Genomic DNA, 20,269 nt, shown 5'->3' on the forward strand with positions numbered 1-20,269 from the left:
AGTGGATGTCAGTCACATTGAAATGTGCATCACAGAGTTAATCTTGGGCTCCCAGCCATACTCTTTAGGATTCCTTTCTCAGCTCAATCTCCTTCAAGAGATGTGTCCAGGCCCCTTCCTCGTGATTTTAAACTGAATCAAAGAGCACCCTTTTGAAATGTATTCAGGAGATAGGGGAGGGTGGCGGATTCCCTCTCCTTTCTTCTGTGTGTCCTACCCAACTCACAGATTATGCAGCAATACACTAATCTGTCTCAGAGGATTCTTCTACTGCCTCATGTCTTCATCAGACTGGCTTGGGCTTTCAAAAATGTAACCCAGGATATTCCATGTAATGTATCATTACATGCACACTTGCACTCAGTGTATATATACACAGCACACACACTGTCCAGCACTGTTCCCTCCATGTATTGTGCACCCGAAGACTCGAAGTGGAAACGCATCAAACTCGATGGGTTTTGCAATTTACAAAGTAACATTGCAGAAACCTAACAAGTTTGATTTATTTTCAATGGGATTCTTTCTCTTTCATACTACTGCACGGCTCCGTTCTAAACATAACATGGCTTTGGAATGGTGCCGTGCATTAGTATGAAAGAGAAAGAACCAAAGTGAAAATAAATCAAACTTGTTAAGGTTTTGCAATGTTACGCAGTAAACTGTAAAACCCATCATGGTTCATTTTTTTCCACTACGAGTTTTGCTTTCACAAAGTGAAAGCATTTTCAATGTTCCCAGGGTGTGCGCAGCACCCCTGGCGAGTTCGGACGGCGCACCCTTTGGGAAACACTGACTTAGAGGATTACAGAACTTACCATACACCAACAGCTACGTCTAGTTCTGGTAGACCAAAGGGTGCCTATTCACTTATGTTTCTAGTCAATTGTTTTTCACCAATATAACACTGACTGTGTCCAATCAGTACTAACAGACTATTACTTTTGAAGTATCATCATCTATTTTGTTAGTGGTGGTTATTTTTTTACAAAGCCTGTCCTTCAGCAGCTTGACTGCGATTTCAAGGGCATACGCAATGGTATCTCCAGGGGACAGGTTTTCTTGTGGAGTGAGGACTTCAACACATACCTATGTCAAGCCTCATCGAAAAAAGTATGTGGAATAATAACTCCTGACAACTGTGAGCAAACTCACTTGCTACATAATTGTTATGGAGATAAATTGCATGAGGTACTGTATAAAATGATTTGGGCTTTTGCAATGAATTATCTATCCCACACGCATCTTTCACATGTACTTTTAATGGTAAAGGAGAAAATATTGTTACAGATGTTGTGCTGCCCTCATATGGGCATTCTATCAGGGCCTCTAATTTTACCACCCATACAATATCAATTAGTGATAATTTCCCACAGAAGGTTTATCTTAATACCAGCCAGCATGGGAAGCGGTCTAAGCTACATACACTCACTACAGTTAACAACATTGAGATTGCATCATTAAATGAATATTTCTGAGGTGGAGCCCAGCACGTTTTAGAACACCTAATCATAGCCCATAGAAATGCTTTTGAATCCTAGTTAGATGATACAGCTGGCCCTAATGCAGTTATAGAAGCCTTTCTATCCATCAAGAAAGGTATTAAGGCTGGTCTTGCTATTACCAAGAGGCGTATAAGCTCTAAGAGAAAAGGGTGGTTTGATCCTCTATGCTCGAAAGCGCACAAGAGACTAAAGGAAGCTTTGCATATATCACCTAGATGTAAATATGACACATAAGTGGCCAGACACGAATAAGTCAGCCTTTCAGCAACATAAGAAAGAGCTAAAGTAGGAAGCATAGGAGACTCTGCATGAGGCAAGCCTCTATAATGATACTTCAATGTTCTGGTGTATAATTAATTCGCAATACCCCCTACTTAAAAGCAGAAGATCGTCTTCGGAAGTTGCCATTCCCGAGGCCGAATGGATAGCCCGTTTTTCCACTATTTATTCAAATGCTATGGGAAAGGGGATAGAAACAAGGGTCTTTTTAAAAGCCCTGCAGTCTGATGTGTCTTTACATAATAATAGCAGCCTTTGATTCACATTAGAGGAGGTCAACAGGGCCTTAAATGAGAGTGGACGGGGGCAGAGCACTGCTCCTGATGGGATCCTTGTGGATCTTTTGAAATCTTACACACATACTTCAGAGTACAACTTCTGCAAACTTGGTCGCTGTCACTTATTGTCCCAATTTACACAAAGGGCAACCCCCACAGTCCTTTTTGCTATCGCCCTATTTTGCTACTTAAGATTGCTGGACGCATCATACTGAATAGACTCCAGGAATGGGGAGAATCTAATGAAGTTCTTTCAGATTTATAATATGGATTTCGGTCAGGGTTAGGGACGACTGATCAAGTAGTTCATCTTTTAATTGGGAAGTACACTCAGGTCAGATGGGGTAATATGTTTTTAGCTTTTGTTGATCTATAGCCTCCAGAAGTTGTGGACTATTATGACTGATTTTGGCGTGGATCCTCCTATCACTCATTTTATTAGGGAGCTGTATGCAGGTAGCAGGACCAGAGTACGGTATGGTGCTAATGGAGAATGCACTCACAAAATTAGCATTGAGAGGAGGGGTCAGGCAAGGCTGTGTCCTTGCACCCTTCTTGTGTACATTATTATATATTAACAACTTGGGTAGGGTGCTAGCAAATAAATGGAAAGATCTCCCCCAAATTGGTCAATGCCCGATCCCGGCTCTCTTTGCTGATGATGCCGTGCTCACGTCCCATACTCATTTGGACTTTCAGCTCTTGTAGACCCATTTTGTCCCTTTCATGCAAGATTCCGAATTATCAGTGAATCGAAGTAAAACCTTTATCATGAAGTGTGGGATTTGGTCGGCAAAATGTTGCAACGCAACTATAGGTGACACCAAGATCTGTTTCACTGCAATCTCTTCCTATTTGGCAATTCAATTTGATAAGGGGGGTACATGGAGACAAACCATCAACACTAGAAACTCAAGTTCCTGAAATCCACAACAGCCCAACGTCTCCTCTATAGGAAATCGGGTAGGAATACTCCTGACGAGATGCTATCCATCAATAAAGCTAAATGCGTGCCTACTCCTTCATATGGGGTGGGAGTCTGGGGGCATATTAATTGTCAATCTCTACAACTGGTGGAAAATGCTTTTCTAATGTACCTTCTTTCAGTCCCAAGTGGTAACTCCACAGTCATATGCCATATTGAATTAGAAATACAATTTTTAACAGATACAGTTAGGTTGCAGACGATTTTACTCTGGCACAAGATCTGGACCTCTGAGCACTAAGTTTGGGAAAACAAATATGCAGGCTGAAACTTTACAAAATTACAAGACTTCAACAATGGATTAATTGAACACTTCCTCTGGGGGGGGGGGGGGGCTCAAAACACGATATGTATAGTGCTTTGAGTCGACAAATCATTCACGTTGTGTAGACTGGTGAGGCGGTGAAATGTGTCCATTCTGAATCAAGTTAGCACAAATCTTTGTTTATCACTATGTACAAATTCTAAGTAAGGTTGGATGCTAAACATGACCAGCATCATTTGATATTTCAATAAGCTAGGCTTCAGCAGTTCTGTAGACAATTTTGAGTTGTCAAACAATGTCATGCTTTCCCCCTTTTTACTCCCTGCGACTGATGTGCACCAGAATGTCAGGCTGATCAAAATATTCTGGGTGTCCCAGATCCCCGAAGAGATTTTTAATGCATTTCAGCCAATGAAGTCTAAGAACAAAAGGAGAATTGAGATAATTCTCAATAAGGTCACAATTGAGCCTGGAATGTTATGTTACATTTTTTATGGGATATGATAAATCGTAGAAAAATGTTAAAATCTTGCAACTCTGCCTCGATGACCAGTAGTACTTTCTTTTTTAATTCTAATCATTATTCATATGGAGTCTGTAATATACTTAATGCATATGTGGTGTTAGGTTTTTAATCGAACTGGTTGTTTTTACTTGTTTTATAATGATTTTCTGAAAAGAAATCAAATAGAGCTTCTATGACTGAATGACACTCACCATTCACGCCCTGCCTAGCACTACATCTCTCATGTACCATATTCCTCACAGGTATATATCCAGTACATCTATTCACCATGGACGCACTGTCTAGCACTACATCTCACTTACTGTACTCCTCACAGATACACATACACCCAGTACATGCATTTTACTCTTCCCAGGCTTACATACATTCAAGTGAAGTCACCACTCCTGCACTGAGCAGAACTTCACATTTGATGTAGGCCAAGGGTGATTTAAGCACACAGTAGCAGAAAATTAAAAAGGTTAGTAAAACTGAAGGTTTCACTCAAGTAACACCAGTTGAAAGGAACCTGTTCACACCTACTGATCACTACACAGTATGCTGCCACCACCGCACTAGTGCTGTGTAACTTCTGGTGAAGGCACTAGCCTTCCACTACGAGGGTAGCACTCTGGGCGACCCTTCCAGCCAACAAGATCGTACTCTGCGAGACAGGTCTGTATTATGGCGCAAAGGCATGTTCATGCTTCCCTATGGAACAAAAATCAATATTAGGTATCCAGAAAACAGTACTTTTGGGCACGAGTACCGGTCCATTACCATGCAGAGGAATTTACCGTCCCAACAAGCCTCAACATAATCAGTGCTGACTGAGCTCAAGTCATGACAATGACATAGGATTTGGTTAACATGCAACACCCCTGTCTGAATTTACCCACTTGCTAGATCTTATGTCAGGACTGAGCCAAGCTCCCAGTAGTGGACTATTGATGACAATTGCATTAAATTTATGCATTACTCTTTAGTTCCATTCTTTTCATCACTCTCCTGTCCTAATCCCCTGCTCATGCTGTATAATGTCATACTTCAAGCATAAGGACATTAGTGTGTAAGTATATAGCATTTTTGTTTGGATAATACAGTCAATGATTTCCTGAATATGAGATAGACAATGATGTACGCAGACAGTTTTTCAAACTGTTTACATATAATAATTTTCTATACTTTTTTTTAAAAACATTTGATTGGGTTGTTGCAGAAAAACAGTGACACATCGAGTACAGATTACACATTTAGCTTTACATTCAGTGTGTCTAACAACATAAACTTTCACAGTCTATCCCCTGCCCTTTTCATCCCTACCCTACATCCCAAACATTTTTGCACTCAATGATTTGTCATCCTTCCCGTGTGCCATGTCATAACATTTTGTTACTATTGCTCCGGATCTTTTTGTCTAAGCTGAGGTTGGTGTGATGGATGGGCTCCAGTATGATCCCCCCCATCATCAGACAATCTTTGCCATATTTTTGCATGCTTTTGAGGACACCCCCTGGCAAGGTACACCGCCACTTCCATCCCCATGCAGTGATCATTTCCAGGTTAGAAAGAAAGGCAGAGGTGTCTCGGCCTTCCTCGCCCTGTCAATGTCTCTTTTAGAAATGGTGAGCCCAAGAAAAAGAAGTGACCTTTTGTATCTATTGCCCCCGTATGTCTATACAGTGGAGGAGCACCAGCTTCGGGTCCATGGGGATTGGCTATTACAGGATCTTCCAGAGGAAAGAGGTCAGCCCTCCTCCAAAACTGGTTTGGGGCCATACAGCTCCACACAGTATGTATAAATGTACCATCAGCCTCACCACATCCAAGGCATGTCGGTGATGCAATAGCGCCCATTCTCCACAAGCGTTGTCTCGTAATAGTAAGCTCCATGTAGATATTTAAGTTGTATCAAGCAGAGGTGGGCTGAAGTGGCAGCTTCACGAGGAGAGCTAGAGCCTTCACCCAATCATCATTGTCTCATGATCCCAGGTCTGCATGCAATGCAAACCGAACTACCCCAGATCCTCCTTAAGAAACTTGCCCGCTAGGGGACTGATCAGTTACGTATCTAATATATGGAGTGATGGCGTGTCTCAACTGAAGATAGCAATGAATTTGGCTGCGATGTAGCATATACTCAGTCTGCATTTCCTGAAAATATTTTAAAGTCCCTTGCATGACGTCTCCCTGGGTGGAGATCCAAATGAGGTCCCATGTCTGGAATCCCACCACTTGGTGTAGTAACCTATTCGTTCTTACTGGAGGCTGCTCTGTAAACCTCCCCCACCACCCAATCTGCTTCAAGGAGCACCACCATATTTGGAGGACTACCTGAGTGGTTGGTGGAAGAGAAAACAGCTTTCTCCTGTCATATAAGTAATGTAGTATGGGGCGGATCCCACTGCCCACTTCTCCACCGCACAGGCCGGGGCACCCCGCAGGCCATACCACCAATCATTAACGACAAAAAGGTGGGAAGCTGAATAGTGCGAGAAGATATCAGCTTCTGCTATACGCCACAGTGGTGGATTGAAAGTAGATTTGGTGTGCAATCCGAGCAGTTTCACCTTATCTCCCTTCCACCCCCACACCAAGAAGGAACGGACCTGGCTGAACCACTTGGGAATAACGTATGGGTAATTTTGTATCTGGTATAATAAGCAGGCAGGAAGACCATATTAAAGATGGCCAATCTTCCAGCCAAGAACAACTGCAACTACAACCAAAGCTGCACCTCCTCCCTTACCCGGGCCAATGTGGCCCTTCCGTTCCAAACCCAGGGTACACCCATGCTGGGTGAAACTAAAACATCTAAGTTATGAAAGCCTCTCCCCTTGCCAGTGGGAGTCATGGTGCACAATTAATGGGCCCTGTATAGCCATAAATAGGAAAGATGAACGAGTTACTTACCTTCGGTAACGACTTTTCTGGTGGATACATTAGCTACCTGTGGATTCCTCACCTAATGAATACTCCCATGGCGCCAGCATTTGACGGAAATCTTCTTACTAGTCTCTGCACGTCGACGAGGACGTCACTCTAGCCCACGCGACGCCGTCTGACGTCATACAGGCAATAAGAAGTCCTCGCCGACGTGCCGATGACAGTACCAACATTTTTTACGTGCATGAGAATAATAATAATAACCCAATGCAATGAAAGAGCAAAGCAACATCTCTTAATATTGTAAATCACACAACATTGCAATAAAATAGCTGTAGATTTAATATAACCTTTTTTTTTTTTTTTTTTTTTAAACAAATAAATATATTTATACATACGAATCATGTATATACCCAATATATATATAGATTTATATATAAATATACACATATATACAAATATCATACATGCAAAATGTATTGCAACTTTGAAGACCAAAAGGAGCACACTCAAGGATTGCTTGGAGAGACCAAAAAGGCAACGGGGAGGCGGGTGGGACCGTGAGGAATCCACAGGTAGCTAATGTATCCACCAGAAAAGTCGTTACCGAAGGTAAGTAACTCGTTCTTCTGATGGATACAACTACCTGTGGATTCCTCACCTAATGAATAGAGTCCCAAAGCAGTACCACGCCCGGCGGTGGGTGCCTAAATGGTCAAACCAAGAAATCCTGCAGCACTGACCGTGCAAAATGACCGTCCCTTCTGACCTCAGAGTCCAAACAGTAATGTTTCACAAAAGTGTGAAGGGACGACCAAGTTGCGGCCTTGCAGATGTCAACCACAGGAACACCCCTGGCCAAGGCCGAAGAGGCCGACTTAGCTCTGGTGGAGTGAGCTCTAATGCCCTCAGGCGGATCCTTCTTTGCCAAAGAGTAACAGATTTTAATGCAAAGAACAACCCACCTGGAGAGTGTTCTCTTGTGGACTGCCTTTCCTCTCCTCTTGCCCACGTATCCGACAAACAGCTGATCCTCCAGCCTGATATCCTTCATTCTGTCGATATAGAAGCTCAACGCCCTTTTTGGGTCCAGGCGATGTAGTCTTTCTTCCTCCTTTGAAGGATGAGGCGGAGGATAAAACGTGGACAAAGTGATTGTCTGAGCCAAATGGAAGGGTGAAACAACCTTCGGAAGGAAAGCAGCCTTGGTCCTCAACACCACCTTATCCCCATAAAACGTTATATAAGGGGGTTTAACCGATAAGGCCTGCAACTCACTCACTCTCCTTGCAGATGTTATAGCTACCAGGAATACTGTTTTAATAACCAAATACCTTAAGGGGCAAGAATGCATAGGCTCAAAAGGGGACCCCATAAGGAAAGTCAGGACCAAGGACAAATCCCATTGAGGCATAACGAATGGTTTTGGAGGATATTGATTCAGAAGACCTTTCAAGAATCTGAGAACAATAGGGGATTTAAATAACGATGGTTGGTCTGGAAGACAAATGAAGGCTGACAAGGCCGACAAATAACCCTTAATGGTAGCTACTGCACAACCTTTCTGCGCTAGAGACAGTGCAAAAGACAAAACATGTGACAGATGAGCATGTAAGGGATCAATCTGTCTCTCTCCACACCACATAACAAATTTAGACCACCTATTAGCGTAGATAGATTTAGTGGAGTGTCGCCTGGCCGCTAAGATAACATCCACTACATCAGGCGGGAGAGAGAAGGAACTCAGGTTGCCCCGTTCAATCTCCAAGCATGTAGGTGCAGACTCTGGAGGTTGGGGTGTAAAACCTGCCCCTGCGACTGCGAGAGGAGGTCTGCCCTGAGAGGGAGACGGAGCGGAGGGCACAGTGAGAGTTGGAGAAGGTCGGAGTACCATACCCTCCTTGGCCAATCCGGAGCTATTAAGATGACTTGGGCCCGGTCTTGGCGAATTTTCCTCAACACTCGAGGAATCAAGGGTATGGGGGGAAACGCGTAAAGCAACTGGTCGCACCAGGTTATCTGAAACGCGTCCCCCAACGCTCCCTGCATCGGATACTGGAGGCTGCAGAATAACGGGCAATGCGCGTTCTCCCGAGTGGCAAACAGATCTATCCGAGGAAACCCCCACATCTGGAAGATTAAACAGACTTGATCTGGATGGAGACGCCACTCGTGGTCTGCCGAGAATTGGCGACTGAGACTGTCCGCACGTACATTCAAGACCCCGGCCAGATGATTTGCCACCAAGCAAATCTGATGGTCCTTTGCCCAGGACCATAGCCGAAGAGCTTCTCTGCAGAGAAGGTACGACCCTACTCCTCCCTGTTTGTTTATGTACCACATCGTGGTAGTATTGTCCGTCAGGACCTGTACCGACTGACCACGAAGGGATGGGAGGAAGGCCTTGAGAGCCAAACGTACAGCCCGTAACTCCAACAGATTGATATGAAACACCTGTTCCTCTGGAGACCAAAGCCCTTTGATCTCCAGATCCCCCAGATGAGCTCCCCATCCTAGGGTGGAGGCATCCGTTATTACCGTGGCCACTGGTGGCGACTGCGCGAACGGCTTCCCCTGTGAAAGATTGTTGCCCGCAATCCACCACTTCAATTCCACAGCAGCATCTCTGGAGATCTTGACAGTACCTTCTAAATCTCCCTTGTGTTGAGACCACTGCCTTCGGAGGCACCACTGAAGAGCCCTCATGTGCCAGCGAGCATGCGTGACCAACAGAATGCAGGAGGCGAACAGACCGAGCAGACGAAGGACCTTGAGGACTGGAACTACCGCTCCATTTCGAAACATTGGAACCAATTCCTGAATATCTTGAATCCGCTGAGGCGGAGGAAAGGCTCGACTCAATGTTGTATCCAGTACTGCCCCTATGAACAGGAGGCGCTGAGAGGGCTCCAGGTGAGATTTGGGCACGTTCACCGAAAAGCCCAGGTCGAACAACAACTGGGTTGTTGACTGCAGATGATGCGACACAAGCTCCGGGGACTTGGCTTTGATCAACCAGTCGTCCAAGTAAGGGAATACTGCTATCCCCTTCCTTCTGAGCTCCGCCGCAACCACTGACATCACCTTTGTGAAGACTCGAGGTGCTGAAGTAAGACCAAACGGGAGGACCGCAAACTGATAGTGCTGCGACCCTACCACAAACCGGAGATACTTCCTGTGCGACTTGAGTATCGGGATATGAAAGTAAGCATCCTGCAAGTCGACAGACACCATCCAATCTTCCTTGTTCAACGCCAAAAGCACCTGTGCTAGGGTCAGCATCTTGAACTTTTCCTGTTTGAGGAACCAATTCAAGATCCTCAGATCCAGGATTGGTCTCAACTGACCATCCTTTTTGGGAATCAGGAAGTATCTTGAGTAACAACCTCGACCCTTTTCCTGCTCTGGGACCAACTCTACCGCGCCCTTTGAAAGGAGGACTTGAACCTCCTGTTCTAGCAACAGGAGGTGTTCTTCTGAACAATAAGATGGGCGGGGCGGGATGAGGGGCGGGAACTCCCGAAAGGGAAGGGCGTAGCCTTTTCCCACAATGCCGAGAACCCAAGTGTCCATTGTGATAGACTTCCACTTGTGGAGAAAACGCTGTAATCTTCCCCCTACAGGAGAGGAGTGAGTGGGAAACGGTGGAAGCCTAAGGCTGCTTCCCCTGCTGCACCCCTCCAGAGGACGAGGAAGAGGCAGAGTGCTGTTGAGAGGCTCCTCTGGTACGGACCCCACCCCTCCCCCTCCCTCTAAATGACCTATAGGGGAGGGAAGAGGCGGGTTGCTGGAACCTCCCCCGAAAGGAAGAGGAATAAGAGCCACGCCCAAATCCCCGAAACCTCCTGAAAATTCTAGAAGAGGCAGAGGAAGAAGGAGCTTGCAGTCCTAACGATTTGGCTGTGGCTCTGCTCTCCTTAAATCGTTCCAAGGCTGAATCTGCCTTGGCTCCAAACAGTCTGTCCCCATCAAACGGGAGGTCCAGCAGGGTCGACTGCACATCCGCAGAGAACCCTGAGTTTCGGAGCCAGGCCTGTCTTCTTGCCACCACAGCCGTGCCCATCGCCCTGGCCACCGAGTCGGTCGTGTCCAGCCCAGACTGGATAATCTGGGTCGCGGCAGCCTGGGCGTCCGAGACCACATCCAAAAGACCCTGGGGAAGCTCCGTGAATGAAGACGAAATATCATCCATCAGCGCATGGATGTACCTCCCCAGAATGCACGTGGCGTTGGTGGCCTTCAACGCCAAACTGCATGACGAAAATATTTTCTTGGACTGCGCATCCAGTTTCTTGGAGTCTCTGTCTCCAGGCACCGTCGGGAAGGAACCAGGCGCTGACTTTGAGGAACAGGAGGCTTGCACCACCAAGCTCTCCGGCGTAGGGTGTCTAGAGAGAAAGCCAGGGTCAGATGGTGCAGCTCGATACCTCCTGGCCACAGCCCTATGAACGGCCGAGGAAGACACCGGCTTCTTCCACACCTCCAACACCGGATCCAGCAAAGCCTCATTAAATGGCAAGAGAGGCTCAGCTGCAGCAGAGGCCGGATGCAATACCTCTGTCAGCAAATTCTGCTTTGCCTCTGCCACCGGCAAAGGCAGGTCCAAAAAGCTCGCTGCCTTCCTCACCACAGCATGAAAGGAAGCAGCCTCCTCCGTATATTCCCCTGGAGATGAAAGGTCCCACTCAGGGGAAGTGTCCAGCCCACTGGCTGTATCCAGACCATGCAGTCCGTCAGAGTCCTCAATCTCTCCCTCCTCTAGGACTCGCTGGTACTCTTGCTCTTCTTAAAGACGGAGAGCACGCCTCCTCGAATGAAGTCTCTCCTCGATACGCGGAGTCGACATGGCCTCCGCCGACGTCGAAGAACGGCGCCGATCTCCAGAAGCATGTGACGCCGCGTCCGGCGCCACAGGCAGCTTCGGCGCCGAGGCAGGAGCCGGAGGACGAGGTCTTGGAGCCGATGGACCAACCGGAGTCACAGGGCAAAATCCTGACTTCGACGGAGGGGCAACCTCCGGGGCCGAAACATCCGAAGCCACCGGAGCGGCCACCGACGCCGGCACCGGCGCCGAGCCCACATTCCCAAAAGGGAGAAAGGGCATAAAGGGTGCCGGCCGAAGAGGCGCAGGATCACCCAACGAAAAGGCCAAGGGCCCCGAAGGACCAGCCGGAGCAGCTCCTGGAGCCATCTGCTGAAAGATGGTATACATCGCATTAAGAAACGCGGTACTATCGGCTCCAGGAGTGGGAAAAGCCGGATACTGGGGTGCATGGATCGAGGGCGACCCCGACGCCGGCCTCGACGTCTGCGACGCCGGAGAAAACACAAGAGGCTGCACCACCTCAATCACTGACGCCTGACCAGGTGAAGTCGGTGACGCCGGAGAGGGCAACGCCGTCGATGGATGCGGCGTGACCGTGGGGCTGACCTCCCAAGTCCTCCGACGCCGAGCCGAAGGTGACCTCGAACGAGACTCCTTGCTGGAGTGACGTCGTGAGTCTCTACGGCGCCGGGAGTCTCGATGACGCCGGTGAGACCTTGGCGAAGAAGACTTCTTATGATGTTTCTCCTTCTTCTTTGACTTTGCCATGAATAACTTGGCCTCGCGCTCTTTGAGGGCCTTCGGATTCATGTGTTGACATGAATCGCAAGTCGAGACGTCGTGGTCGGAGCTCAAACACCATAGACAGTCGGAGTGAGGATCTGTAACTGACATCTTGCCCCCACACTCTCGACAGGGCTTGAAACCCGACTTCCTCTGAGACATTGTTACCGCAGAGAAGACTACGCAGCAGACAATACACTGTAACCACGAAGGTAACAGTAACTCCCTCGAAGATAACCGTTTCGAATGCACGGAAAAAAGGGAACTGTCATCGGCACGTCGGCGAGGACTTCTTATTGCCTGTATGACGTCAGACGGCGTCGCGTGGGCTAGAGTGACGTCCTCGTCGACGTGCAGAGACTAGTAAGAAGATTTCCGTCAAATGCTGGCGCCATGGGAGTATTCATTAGGTGAGGAATCCACAGGTAGTTGTATCCATCAGAACTTGGATTTTGTGGCGTTCGTGTAGAGGCCAGAGGTCTGCCCAAATATGCACAAAACTTGCACTGTGTGCGGTACCGGGGTCTCTGGCTGAGTGAGAAAGAACACAGTTGTCCATATAGAGAGCAATTCTGTCTGAGACCCCTGTTTCCCCACTCAAACCTTGCTCAACATATTTTATCTAATACGTTGAGCACTGTAAAGCAGAACTAGGTGCTATGTGTCAATTTCTATCATGCATTATAAGTCACTTCTCCAATGTATTTGGTTCTGCAAACTATTAATCAATTGTGTCATGTTAGTATTATTGAGTATATCATAAAACAATATTTTTCTATGGTTTTAAGTGTATGTTTCTTTTTCATCTCACTTCTTATTTGTTTTTTGTCTTGCCTATAGATAGCTTTTTGCCGTCTATTTGCGAAAGACCTCTTGTGAACCATGCAAAATCTTACAGTGAGCTTTGAGCAGCCTATTGCTCAACACCCTGCTTTCTTGCCACTCTCATTTGCTTGATTCTTATTCACTGGCTTCCCCTACTCTTCTTGTCCCGCCAATGAGGCACAGGTTCCTTCCCATCTTTTTGATTGGGTGACTTTTATTCTTCCACTGCTCACATTTAGGGCACAATTTTCTATTATTCAGGCACTTATGAGAATGAAAGTGTTTTCTTGCTCTCACTTGTGTGCTGCTTCCCTCTCTAATATCCAGTCCCACACACAGTTATGCAAACACTTACTCTCTCAATTGTGTGCTACTTCTCCGGTTCAATAGCCCCATCCCCAGAATGTGTTTTGTGTAGTTCCCTTCTCACCCCACCTTACCAACTCCTTCCACCACCCTGTTTTTTTTTAAATGTATTCCCTTCTCAAGTTTAATTGCTCCCGTCAGCCACTCCCTGTGGCATGGCCCCACCCGCTCCTCTGTTACTCCACCCCCACTTGCAACCCTTAAAATGAGTTTTTTATTTGACATCATTTGAGGGCAGAGCAACTCCCATTTCAAAGAGAAGAGGCCTACTGACTTTATGAAGGCTTGTCATCTTGATGAAAATGGATTTAAAAAGCCTTGAAACAGAACAACTGTGAAATGCATATTTTTTTCTTCAGGGTTAAATAAAAAAAAATAAAAAAAAAACACTAGTGTCAAAAGTTTAGTTTAGAAGCCAACAGCTGGCACTATCAATGGCCCGAGGTGCTTAATATCAAAGCTATTAATCTTGAAACCACCAGATGCCTCTTTAGTTTCCTCTTCATCCCTCCTTTTACCGTTTTGTCACAGTTTTCCATATTTCTCTTCCTCCTCCTTTCCACCTTTTGTGTTTTTTTCTCTCCAATGTCCTGGACCATTGTTTGTTGAGAAAAAGTAAGTGCTGGTCGCCAAAAATCGGTTCAATCAACAACTTAAATTAAGCACCGGTTGCATCTGTTGTGACTTTGTGATTAGGAATAATTCATGCATATGTCTCTTTAGTTTTTTCTGCAGTGAATCCTAGTTTGTTTTAATGGGATACAGGAGTTAGCTTAGCCTTTGGCTTGCAGATTTGTGCCCCGTCACCTAGTGACTTTCCCCCCACTTAGCTTACTCTGTTTTAGTGCATTTATTTAATTAAATCTTTTAAGATGGCTGCCTTGTTTTTAGTTAGGACCATGTTTTAGTTTTGCGTTATCAGCGCCACCGCGCTAAGGTGTCAATATCAAGCGACAAAGATAAACAAACTGCAGGTGTTCACATTAGGTACTTTCCCTCTTCACGCTTTCGATGGAATTGTTTATATAAACTACCATCCCAAGCATGTCTCGCTATCTATTATTTGGGAACAGACCTACATCAGGGGTCCAAGCAGATCTGTATAAATACTCCTCACTTAAACAGATAGACGGATTCCGACCAGATGCCATCACTGCTATCGATGCTGCACATCGCCTTGACGCTGACCCAGCCTTCGTGTCCCTATGGAGTCTGAGCTAGAGACCTCATTCCATGGAAACTAGGGTGGGGAGCTCTTCTCATGGACATGGAATTTGCAGATTAGGTTTATCACACCTAGCTCTCTTTTAGGTTAGAGATCAGGTTCATATTATTAGGACACTTATCATATCTCATGTCACTGCAAGATGGTGGGGGTATTTGTATTAATGACTGTTGTCTTTACCATTCTGTTTCTTGCATCCTTCATTATCCTAATTATTGCAGCCCATGCAATTTATTGCAGATTGCAGTTTTGCTAAATAAAACCTAATGAAACTTTACTGCATCTTCTTCATGGCCTGTGTTTGATGGAGAGATGTTGTTCATGTGAGAAAGGGGTCATCTACGTTTAACCACGACACTCCCTGAGAGGTCACATTCTTGCATCCATGCGTAAAGGCTGCCACAAATCACTTTTTACTGTTTGGGTTTATGGTGAGGTGCTGCTTGTGAGCCGGGAGGGTTGGGACGACAGTTGCAACTTGCTGTAGGACTGGCATAGTCGCCTACAAACATAAGTACTGTCATCCTTAAACCAGCAGGCTTGCCTACAGCAAGAGTCAAACTACGACAGTTCTTCATCCCTTCTTTCACTGTTTTGTCACAGTTCTCCATTTTTCTCTTCCTCCTTCTTTCCACCTTTTGTGTTTTTCTCTCTCTTGTTCTAGACCAATGTCTGTTGAGGAACAGTAAGTGCTGGTCCCAAAAAAGGGTCGCAACTACAACTTAAATCTTGTATCAATTGTGACTTTGCGATTAGGAATAATCCATGTACATGATTCCTGTTTTGTATAACTTATTGTCTGATTTATTACATCTGTACATGAACTATGAATGCATACAGAGTTATCTCATGAGATTTTTGGTGCTACCAATGCTATTTTTTGCTACAAACCTACTATTACACTAGGGCAGTCCGTGGCGTTTTGAGATAAACCAGCCTGTCAGCATTTACAGTTATAACTCTCATTAGCAGGTAAACACTATTCTTTTATGCTTTAACATTTACATGAAAATACATATAATAAAAATTACAAAAAGCCACCACACCAAATTATAAATATACAAAGGAGTGAAAAGTTTAATATTTGGTTCTTACCTGTTGACGCTCCACCAGTAAATAGGCATAGGCTTCAACAAGTTCTTTATCCATGCGGCCTTCAAATTTTAACTCTCTGCGTTTTTCTGTGAACTGAGGTAACAATCACTCTTTAAATAAAGAGGGTCCAATAAACAGGTAGAATGCACAATTTGGCATCACAGCATATGAAGGAGCACTGTCCTTGAAGATTTGACTTCTCAAATTAGACATGCTGCACGCTGATATTGATTTCAATGATCTTATGTGACTTAGTATTTTATTATTAATTATAGGACAATACCATTGCAATAATCCCTTTCATGCAAACCTTGTATTCATTCACTTTAAAAATACGGACAGCTACAATGTATTTGCCAACATTAACCAAATGCATTAAGTAACTTGTTCATGACACTCCAGTATTGCTCTAATTATTCACAAAAGGTCAAGAATGAGCCATACAGACAACTCAAATCCCACACTCAACTTGATATGGGTGGATTTCAAACATTCTAGCATAAAAGCTTTCCCCAAAATAAGTAATTATTAGCAATAGTTGGCAGGCTTAGATATCGGAATTGAATTGTCACCAGGCAGGTCGCTCCCCCCCATCTGCCACGCAGCCCCCTGTGGGTTGAACCTCCGTTGCCACTTTTGCCGCCTGACTACTCGCTCCCTTTTTTCTATTCCCCTGAGCTTGTGCTTCTGTGCCACTTGTTTTTTCCATTCTGTGTCCCTGTGTTTTGCTTTCTGTACCCCTGTGCTCTGTTGTCCCTCTCCCGACGTCTTTTCCCGCCGTTTTTTCCCCGGGTTTTTCCCTTGCTGCTGAGCCCCTGCTGCCCCGCCCCCCTTCACTTCCATTGGCCGCCCGCTCCCACCTCCCAGCTGCTCCTCCCTCCCTCTGCCCTCATATGGAGGCCGCGAAGCGGTGGTAGAGCGCGACCTTTGACCCGGTCACCAGGCAGGTCGCTCCCCCTATCTGCCACGCAGCCCCCTGTGGGTTGAACTACCGTTGCCACTTTTGCCGCCTGACTACTCGCTCTCTTTTTTCTATTCCCCTGAGCTTGTGCTTCTGTGCCACTTGTTTTTTCCATTCTGTGCCCCTGTGTTTTGCTTTCTGTACCCCTGAGCTCTGTTGTCCCTCTTCCCGCTGTCTTTTCCCGCAGTTTTTTCCCCGGGTTTTCCCCTTGCTGCTGAGCCCCTGCATCCCCGCCCCCTTCACTCCCATTGGCCGCCCCGCTCCCACCTCCCAGCTGCTCCTCCCTCCCTCTGCCCTCATATGGAGGCCGCGAAGGCTAAGACAAGCCCGTCTGCGCCCGTCCGCGCTTGGACCGCACCCAGCACCAGAACCCCTGGAACCCGCACCCCCCGCAACGCCAGACTGCACTACGACGCAAGAACCCTGCACGCACTCAACACCAGACGAGACCACCCCTGCTACCGGGCCACCCCGAAACGCACCCAGGGGCCCCTTTCACCTGCCGGAACTGCAGATTCACCAGCATCCAACTCTCCACACCACCAGCCAGAGAACCCAACCACCTCCGCTGCATCCTCCTCAACACCCGCTCCGCTCGCAAGCACGGCATCAAACTTTGGGACCTCCTAGACTCCACTACCCCTGACGTTGCCTTCCTGACGGAGACCTGGCTGAACGCCACCTCAGCACCAGACATTGCCATAGCCATCCCACAGGGCTACAAGATCTCCCGCAGAGACCGCACCAACGGAGTGGGAGGAGGAATCGCCATCATCCACAAAGACTCCATCAAAATCTCAACGAACACCGATGACACCCTCACCACCGCCGAGCACATGCACTTCCAGATCCACACCGACCCCAACACCACCCTCAGAGGAACTCTCATCTACAGACCTCCCGGACCCCGCCCACAGTTCAGTGACACCATCGCTGACCTCATCAGCACCCACGCCCTCGCTTCCACGGACTACATCCTCCTCGGGGACCTGAACTTCCACCTCGAGAACAACAACGACGCCAACTCCACCGCCCTGATCGACAACCTCGCCAACCTCGGACTCAAACAGCTAGTAACGACACCCACTCATGCCGCTGGACACACGCTTGACCCCATCTTCTCCGCAAGCCCCCACGTCTCCTTCAACCACACCACCGAACCACACTGGACCGACCACAGATGCGTCCACTTCACCTTCAGAAAACCCACCACACACCACCACACCCAACAGCTACCACGCCGCTGCTGGGGCAAGGTCACCGGGGACCAACTGACTACCGCCCTCGCCCTGAGACCACCCACCGACCCCACCGACCCAGACACTGCCGCGACCAACCTCACACAGTGGATCAACGACTGCGCCAACACCCTCGCCCCTCTCAAGACCTTTACAACCAACCACACCAACAAGAAAGCCTCCTGGTTTACCGAGGACCTCCGTATCTCCAAGCACACCTGTCGGAAGCTGGAGAAGAAATGGCTCCACGACCGAACACCAGACAACCACACAGCCCTCAAGAGTGCCACCCGCAGACATCACCAACTCATCAGGACCGCCAAGAAGACCGCCTTTAAGGACCGCCTAGACAACAACGCACACAACACCAAAGAGCTCTTCAGCATTGTGAAAGAACTCTCCAACCCCAGCTCCATCACCAACGACATCCCGCCATCTCAAGACCTGTGCGACTCCCTGGCCACCTTCTTCCACCTCAAGATCACCGACATCCATGACAGCTTCAACCCCGACCCCCCCTCACCCACCACCGAGTCCACCACCCCTGCGACTACCACTCGCACCAGTCGCCTGACCGTCTGGTCCAGCGTCAGCGACGAAGACACCATCAAAACCATGAACTCCATCCACTCCGGATCCCCATCGGACCCCTGCCCTCACCACGTCTTCAACAAAGCCAGCGCAGCCATCGCGCCCCACCTCCGGAAAACAATCAACTGTTCCTTCGAGACAGCAACCTTCCCAGAAAGCTGTAAGCACGCCGAGATCAACGCCCTTCTGAAGAAGCCCAAGGCGGACCCCAAGGACCTCAAGAACTTCCGTCCCATCTCCCTGCTCCCTTTCCCGGCAAAAGTGACCGAGAAGATTGTCAACAAACAGCTGACCTGCTACCTCGAACTCAACAACATCCTGGACCCGTCCCAATCTGGTTTTCACAGTAACCACAGCACCGAGACCGCCCTCATCGCCGCCACTGACGACATCCGGACCCTGATGGACAAAGGAGAAACAGCTGCCCTCATCCTCCTGAACCTATCAGCAGCCTTTGACACGGTCTGCCACCGCACCCTATCAGCACGCCTCCATGACGCCGGTATCCAAGAGAAGGCCCTGGCCTGGACCACATCCTTCCTCTCCGGCAGAACCCAGAGCGTCCGCCTCCCACCCTTCCGCTCCAAAACCACTGAGATCATCTGCAGCGTCCCACAGGGATCCTCCCTCAGCCCGACACTGTTCAATATCTACATGGCCCCCCTCGCCCACGTCGCACGACAACACAACCTCAACATCATCTCCTACGCCGACGACACCCAGCTGATCATATCCCTAACCGAAGATCCCCACACCGCCAAAGCTAACCTCCACCGAGGAATGAAGGCCATAACCGACTGGATGAAGGACAGCAGACTGAAGCTGAACTCAGACAAGACGGAGGTCCTCATTCTCTGACCCACCCCATCAGCCTGGGACGACTCTTGGTGGCCCACGTCACTAGGCACAGCCCCGGAACCCACGGACCACGCACGCAACCTGGGGGTCATCCTCGACTCCACTCTCTCCATGACCAGGCAAGTCAACGCCGTCTCCGCGTCCTGCTTCAACACCCTCCGTATGCTCCACAGGATCTTCAAATGGATCCCCCTCGACACGAGAAAAAACGTTACCCAGGCCCTCATCACCAACAGACTCGACTACGGGAACGCCCTCTACTCAGGAACTACAAACAAGCTCCTGAGACGACTCCAACGCATCCAGAACGCCTCGGCCCGACTCATCCTCGATGTCCCCCGCCGCAGCCACATCACACTCCACCTGAGAGGCCTGCACTGGCTCCCCATCAACAAAAGGATCACCTTCAAGCTCCTGATCCACGCACACAAAGCACTGCACAACACCGGACCCACCTACCTCAACAACCGACTCAGCTTCCACACCCCCACCCGAAGCCTCCGCTCAGCCAACCTCGCCCTCGCCACAGTCCCCTGCATCCGAAAAACCACCGCCGGCGGCAGATCCTTCTCCTACCTCGCCGCCAAGACCTGGAACACTCTCCCCATCATCCTACGACAGACCCAGGACCTGCTGGCCTTCAGAAGACTCCTCAAGACCTGGCTCTTCGACCAGTAGCACCCCCCCTCCCCAGCGCCTTGAGACCCTTGCGGGTATGTAGCGCGCTTTACAAATGCAGTGATTGATTGATTGATTGATTGTGGCTTCACAAAAGAGTACAAAAATTACTTTTACTTAG

At 48.0% G+C, this 20,269-nt stretch overlaps 1 protein-coding gene across 2 annotated transcripts in view; it reads right to left on the reverse strand.

Moving 5' to 3' along the window:
• Positions 1-20,269, reverse strand: part of TASOR (transcription activation suppressor) — a 773,668-nt gene that overhangs the window by 723,166 nt on the left and 30,233 nt on the right. For both annotated transcript variants that reach the window (XM_069206460.1, XM_069206459.1), the window contains exon 3: positions 15,823-15,915. In XM_069206460.1, the coding sequence (XP_069062561.1) occupies positions 15,823-15,915 (93 nt within the window). The remainder of the gene's footprint in view (positions 1-15,822; positions 15,916-20,269) is intronic.

Source organism: Pleurodeles waltl, chromosome 9, assembly GCF_031143425.1.
Source record: "Pleurodeles waltl isolate 20211129_DDA chromosome 9, aPleWal1.hap1.20221129, whole genome shotgun sequence".
In the NCBI taxonomy this organism is placed as follows: domain Eukaryota; kingdom Metazoa; phylum Chordata; class Amphibia; order Caudata; family Salamandridae; genus Pleurodeles; species Pleurodeles waltl.